The sequence below is a fragment of the Epargyreus clarus genome, unplaced genomic scaffold, assembly GCF_041222505.1.
Source record: "Epargyreus clarus isolate Ecla_fem2 unplaced genomic scaffold, WU_Ecla_fem_2.2 ptg000034l, whole genome shotgun sequence".
NCBI lineage: Eukaryota > Metazoa > Arthropoda > Insecta > Lepidoptera > Hesperiidae > Epargyreus > Epargyreus clarus.
The window spans coordinates 12,314,499-12,320,891 of record NW_027332239.1 but is presented as its reverse complement, the minus strand read 5'-3'; the positions used below and the strand labels follow the sequence as shown (position 1 = coordinate 12,320,891).

At 36.6% G+C, this 6,393-nt stretch overlaps 1 protein-coding gene across 1 annotated transcript; it reads right to left on the bottom strand.

Annotated features, from left to right (window-relative positions):
- Positions 1 to 383: 383 nt before the first annotated feature.
- LOC140756238 (uncharacterized) lies at positions 384 to 4,485 on the bottom strand. Its single transcript, XM_073091704.1, has 2 exons — positions 2,744 to 4,485; positions 384 to 755 (listed from the first exon to the last, which is right to left on the bottom strand). Exons 1-2 carry the CDS (start codon positions 4,178 to 4,180, stop codon positions 645 to 647), a joined length of 1,548 nt encoding a protein of 515 aa, XP_072947805.1. The 5' UTR covers positions 4,181 to 4,485; the 3' UTR covers positions 384 to 644.
- Positions 4,486 to 6,393: the final 1,908 nt, after the last annotated feature.

Here is a 6,393-nt window from a genome sequence, read left to right as displayed (position 1 = left end):
ATCAGCCTTTAATAGTCCACTGCTGGACATAGGCCTCCCCTAATCTACGCCACTCCGACCGGTCTTGAGCAATCTGGATCCAGCAAATGTTTATATCTTATATATAAAATTCTCGTGTCACAATGTTAGTTACCGTACTCCTCCGAAACAGATTTACCGATTTTCATCAAATTTTATATGCATATTCAGTAGGTCTGAGAATCGGCTATTATCTATTTTTCATACACCTAAGTGATAAGGGCAATTTTATTTATATGGCAACACTACGTTTGCCGGGTCAGTTAGTATAAGTATACAAAAAACGGTTTAAGTGAAAAAGGTATACGTTAGGTTGTTTGTTCGAAAAGTGGCAAAATAAAAGTATGTTTAAATAATACAAAAGATAAAGTCACATTAGTATTTAATTGTTACCATAGATCTATATATAACTTATTACAAAGATAAGTACATTACAAAACGCTTTCTTTTAGACGTATCTTTAATTCGTACAAAATGATTCTGATATGTAAAGTTATTACAGCAAATACAACGGACAAGAGTTATGATATTTTTTTCAAATTTGACATTTTATAAAGCATTTACTACTTTTTATGCATACTCAAAATTTTAAAATCGCCATTTCTAATATTGTCATATTGTTACGATTATGTCTGTTGTTTTGATCGACGCATCACTCGCAAAAGTTTGTTTTTGTGTGACATTGGTGCTCTGGGTAGTTTTAGAGAGATTCCTTCTTCGAATGACGTCAAGTCGGGCTGTGAACAAAAAACATTTTATTATTCATCGGTTTAAATGTATATTCTGTATGGTTAACTCACCACCACACCTATTTCTGTGCCATAACAGCAGTGTTAAGCGCTGCTGTGTTATGATTTAAAGGGTGTGGTAAAAGAGAAACACTTATTCGAGTCATTCAAACTTGGTCTTTACGGGCAGCAACGGATCCGTGGCTGGTCTCAGGTAGGACTCCAATTTGGTCAGGGTTTGATTACAGAGGTCCTTGGGTTGACATAGCCACTTACAATCAGGTGGATAACATACTTGTATGTAACTTCTTTGGAAAAATGTTCCAAATTTTAAATACAAGTATGTTATCCACCTGATGTTGTTAATGTGTGTTATTTTCTCCAATATATTTTCAACTAGAACCAAAAAATATGTCAAAGTAAATTTATAACTCAGATTACTTTAACTAGTGGGTGTCTAGTGAATGAAAATTTACGACATTTTTAACAGTTTTAAAACTCATTCGGTATATACGGTTAGATGGATGGCTTTCGTTAAATTTTCGACGTGGAATAAGTGAGATATTGATAGAAAGCGGTTTGGCGCTGATAAAACGTTTGACACCTGACAAATTCCTGTTGATAACCATATTTGGATAGGGTTATTTCTAATAGTACACATTTGTAAATTTTGAAAATAAAATAGGAAATTTAAATAATGAAGGCATTTTGGACTTGCTAAAGTGTTAAGCAACTTATTAAGTAAAGCTATTTTTAATGCAAGGGCTTGGTAAATAAGTTAAATTTATATTTAATATCAGATTTTTTAAACAATCTGTTTAAAATACATACAACCGAACATAGAACCTCCTCCTTTTCGAAGTCGTTTAAAACACGAAATATTAATATTTAAATGAAAGTAACTGTCATTTCCTAACGTAACTATCATATACCTAATTTAGTATTAGGTATTGTATGTTCGTATTCCGTGCGGATAAATTTTTGAAATGGTTAAAATCATCTTCAAAATAATAAAATCAATTTTATTAGGACTTGCCCGCTGAACTCTTTTTACCCGAAAATATTTAATATCATACTATTCAAACTCAAAAAACGTCATAATTAGTATCAGAGGTTATCTCAAAAACCACTACAGATTCCTGCAACTTTTACCTTATTAAATCCTTATACAACCATAGGATATAATTAAGATCAAGGTGGCACCGCGGGGCACAGCGAGTTACCCATAACAAGGTACGCGTGATGAAGCAACAATGAAATAGAGTAGAAAATTATGCATATTCACGTTTTAGCACTAAGTGGTACAGTGGCACGCGAGACGGCCATAACATCAAATATTTTCACATAATTCATCATACTATTTTATTGAATGTTTGAACAAAAGCCTTAGGAAATCGAGTTTTTGCGTTAGCCGTTACAATGTATGCACTCCACATTGTGATGTTTCAACCATCGATATAGAGAACCTAGATGTGACACGTCAGACAGGTGTTTTCGTTTTAATAATAATATTTTTATTGTACCTATAGTAAATGAATTATGTGAATTTTTCGTTAAAAATTAAATTTCGATAATATTTTGCTAGAGCAACGGTTTTAGATTTGAAAGTTAACATTTCGGTTAATAACTCAAGATAATAATTTGAACAATTTTTAAAACGGTCGTCCGTTGGTCTTAGTATTGTACACAGCTTAATCTATTTTAACGAAACTCCACGCAATCACATTTTTTTATCTCAACAATATACTAAGGGCATAACCGCTAGAGGACGTTCATATTAAAAGAAAAGCAAGTTCTGTGCCAAATTTTGTAATCTATTCATTATTAGAACACAGTGACAAGCCAGCGTCGAGTGAGATGCGGCGGAGGACATTGGTACGCGACGTTTCATACAAATCTGTTAGACACCATCTAGTCTTCTTATATCGATGGTTGCTACAAAACTTACATCGCTAGACTATTCGACACGCATTAGGATATTGTGAAGAAACAGAGACCATGTCCTTGGCAGCTTTCCTGCAACACGCCGGTATCATTTCGCAGCAGGGCTGGTGCACGCAGTCCGGGATCGCCTCGTACGGGATGTAGCCGTCCGATATGATCCGGGCGAGACACTTCGGTATCATGATGCAGGGAGGCTCGTGGCGACAGACCAACTTTGATTTCGGCCGCACCTGCGTACCCACCGTCCCCCTAGCCGTAAGTACCACGAACTTCCTCGAACATAACGGGACCTCAGTACACTTAGGCTTATGCTCGCATTGTTGGCCCGAACCGCTTTCTCTTTCGCGTTTCTCTGCCATCCGACACTCCGGCAACCTCTCGCACATGGGCACGTGAATGCAAGAGTTCTCCAACTTCGGATCGTACTTGGCTTTGTAGCACCCGTGCACTACCTCGCACGGTGGATTGTGATTGCATATGCTCTGGACTATTTTCTCCGTTTTGATCTGCAATGTCTGAACGTCGATGCTCGGAGGGTGGTACTGGCAAGCCTGCTCGCAGCGCTTCGGCTTCGGTCGTCTTATTTTACGACACATATGATACAAGCTCGTTTTCTTATCCTGCGTCACGGGCCAGACGTTCCCTTGAATGGGAGTCTTATTGTTACTGTTTGGCAAATTAAGACACCCGTTAATTAATACGCAAGGTGGATTGTGAATGCATAATATTTCGCCATTGTATTTCTCTTCAACTGTCCTGGTGATATCATCGTGCGGGTTCTGGCAGGGCCTCGTCACGTCGTTACCCTGTGTCATTGACATCTGTGGATTCTGTAAAGATTCACTTTGTTTTTTACGCTTCTTATTGAGATGACACTCACATTTGACATTTTGTTTCTTGGTTTTCTTGCTTGGCTGTGACACCAAGTCACTTTGGGGGATTTTTGGGAGGCTCCCGGGTATTGCGTCTTCGGTTTGTTGCAAACAACTTTTGCACTCTGGGATACATGGAATTTGTTCATTAAAGGGCATTTGTTCGGGTTGTGGTGCAAACTGCTCAAAATTTTCAGGAATATTCACCGACTGATGCTGGGGCGAAACAGGTGGTTTTGGGCAAAAACAAGGTCTAACTTCTTTTTCTGTTGATTTTCCACATACCTTGTCATACATATACTCCCAAAAGGCAGAATAATTGGTTGGTATAATAGTACCAGGACTTGTAGTTTGTACATGGGACCCTACGTTCATTACTTGGCAATGTGGGGTAGAAAATACAGGATTAGGAATACTATAATCTCGTTTTGAGGGATACTGTTGAACACGATTTTTGTATAGCTCCTTTTCATACTTAAGGTACTCTTTCGTCAGTTCCTTTTGAAATTTCTCCATAAAGTACCGCCGACGGCCGAGCCGTTTTCGTCCATCCAGTTTTCCGATCTCCGAATCAGACGAAGTGAGTTCGTAGCTCGTGTAGGAGTCCTGTTTTCTCATGACCTTATGGTTATGTTGTGATAACGGTGCGCGATCGTTTGCATGTCCAAATAAAACTGGTCCCTCCTGCAAGTTGTCAACATAAACTGGTTGCACTACATAGCTCCGTCGGCGTCTATTGAGCTTTTTTATTCGTCTACGCTCGCAATCGGCACAAAATGTTTTACCGCTATTCAAATGGTCTTCCGGAATTTCCTTGATACTCGAATTTTGTTTCGTATTATTATTAGAGCGTCTAAAAATGTTTGAGAAGCATGGTGTCGGCTTGTGTGAAGTTTCTTTGGAATGATTAATTGATTGCGGATTTGGTTGATCTCCTTTATTGTTTGATTTGTTATCATCTTGTTTGCGACTTCTCTTACGACTGTGATTGGTGTCTCGTACGGGAATCATATTGTCTTCAAGTACTACCTTATTTGTCTGGTCCTTATTATTTAGTGGATTTCTACATGATATCACACTAGTTTTCTCCTTAGCTTTGGGATGTGTTTCAAGTGCTTTATCGAGAAGGCTGTGCTTACCTCTCTTGGGACATATAAACGGGATAGTTTGGGTTTCGTCGAAATCAGAGCTGTCCGAATGTTTTTCAACATGGCTTTCTTTGTAATTTGCTAGAAATTTGTCTATACACTTATCCATTTTTTTTTTATTTTTTTTTTATAATACTTCACTAAGGTGGTTATGTAGACTCTTTTTGTATCATGGCTTTGTTTTTGATTATTTAATAATTAACATTGTTCAATTTCTGTGTTTATTTGACTTAAAATTTTGTTATGTTTCCGATGATGACAGTGACAGAAGAATCTTTTCTATGTATTCTAAAACCTCATTTGTTACCATAAGTATAGTGGAACTTAGAGCATCAACCGACTAGGTTTAAAAACAGAGAGCATCTATCAACTGCGCTTTATTTTAAAATAACAAATAGTACATTACAATACGAGGACGAAAAATTTTTTTCTGACAAGTGTGAGTTTGCAGGCCGAGCCGCAGGCGAGGACTGCAATCACACGAGTCAGAAAAACATTTTTCGTCCGCGTGTTGTATAAAATTTTATATTACGGGGTCGGAAATGGGGGTTTTGCGCACGCGAAGCGTGCGTAAAACGTCCATTTACGCACGCCGTGATATAAACTTATTTTTTGGGCCCAGAAGGAATATTTCGTAAAATAAAACATACTTAAGTTGAAAAAACATTGGTTCAATATCATGATAATGATGCTATAAAAATAATTAATTACCCCATTATCATAAGTCTTCCGAATGTAAATTCTCAAACATACAACTTTAGCAGCTGTTGTTAAACATATGTCATAGCTTACATTACAAAATATATCTTATTTTTGGTATGTGTTTTTGGATGCGTGTGAGTGTGTAGTGCGTATGTATTGAGTATATATACATGTGTGCGTATTAAACTTGTTTGTAAATATATAAGTGTACTCTAAAATTAGACGACAATATTCAATTTTTTTTTATTTAATTTTACGATTAAAATTTTAATTCATGTTCCAAATAGCTGAAAAATGCTTGTAATGATACTGAAATTCCAGATTTTACAGGTAAATAAAAACATATAGTATATTTTTTTACCGTAACTTATTTTTTCTTCAATTCGAAACTATTTTCATGTACTTACTTTATATTTTATCGTGCTTTCTATCGAATGCTATCAAATAAAACTGAATGGCCAATATAAGCTGAATTAAAAAACTTAACACACTCACTTCTATCAAAACCAAATTGGAAACTTGTGTCGTCACTAAAAATAAATGTGTGTTAGTTGTAAGTAATAATAGTTCTAATTATAAAACTTATAATCGCACAAAAGAGTTGAGTCCATTGTTTGGCGCGAAGGAACAAGGGCTGGAAGGGCTCATGGGGTTAAAACAAAGGCTTAGGGTCTATGGCTATTATTATTATTGAAATTAAACGCCGAATTAATATGTGGAGGTGATACGTCACGCTGGAACGTTGTGTACGGACTGAAGGGGTGTGTACTAGGATTGTTTAGATTTGATCGTTTAAGCGTTTGTGGCTTTCAACCTTAAAATTGTAAGATTTGTAGGTGAGGATGTGGTTTTTGTTGTTATTAATTTGTATAAGATTAATATTGATTTGTGTAATTGGTAACGGTAGAAGCCATTGTTCGCGGGCAACACCGCTTCATCTTTTTCTTCCTAACAGTAGCACTGCGGTATTCTGGTGTGAAG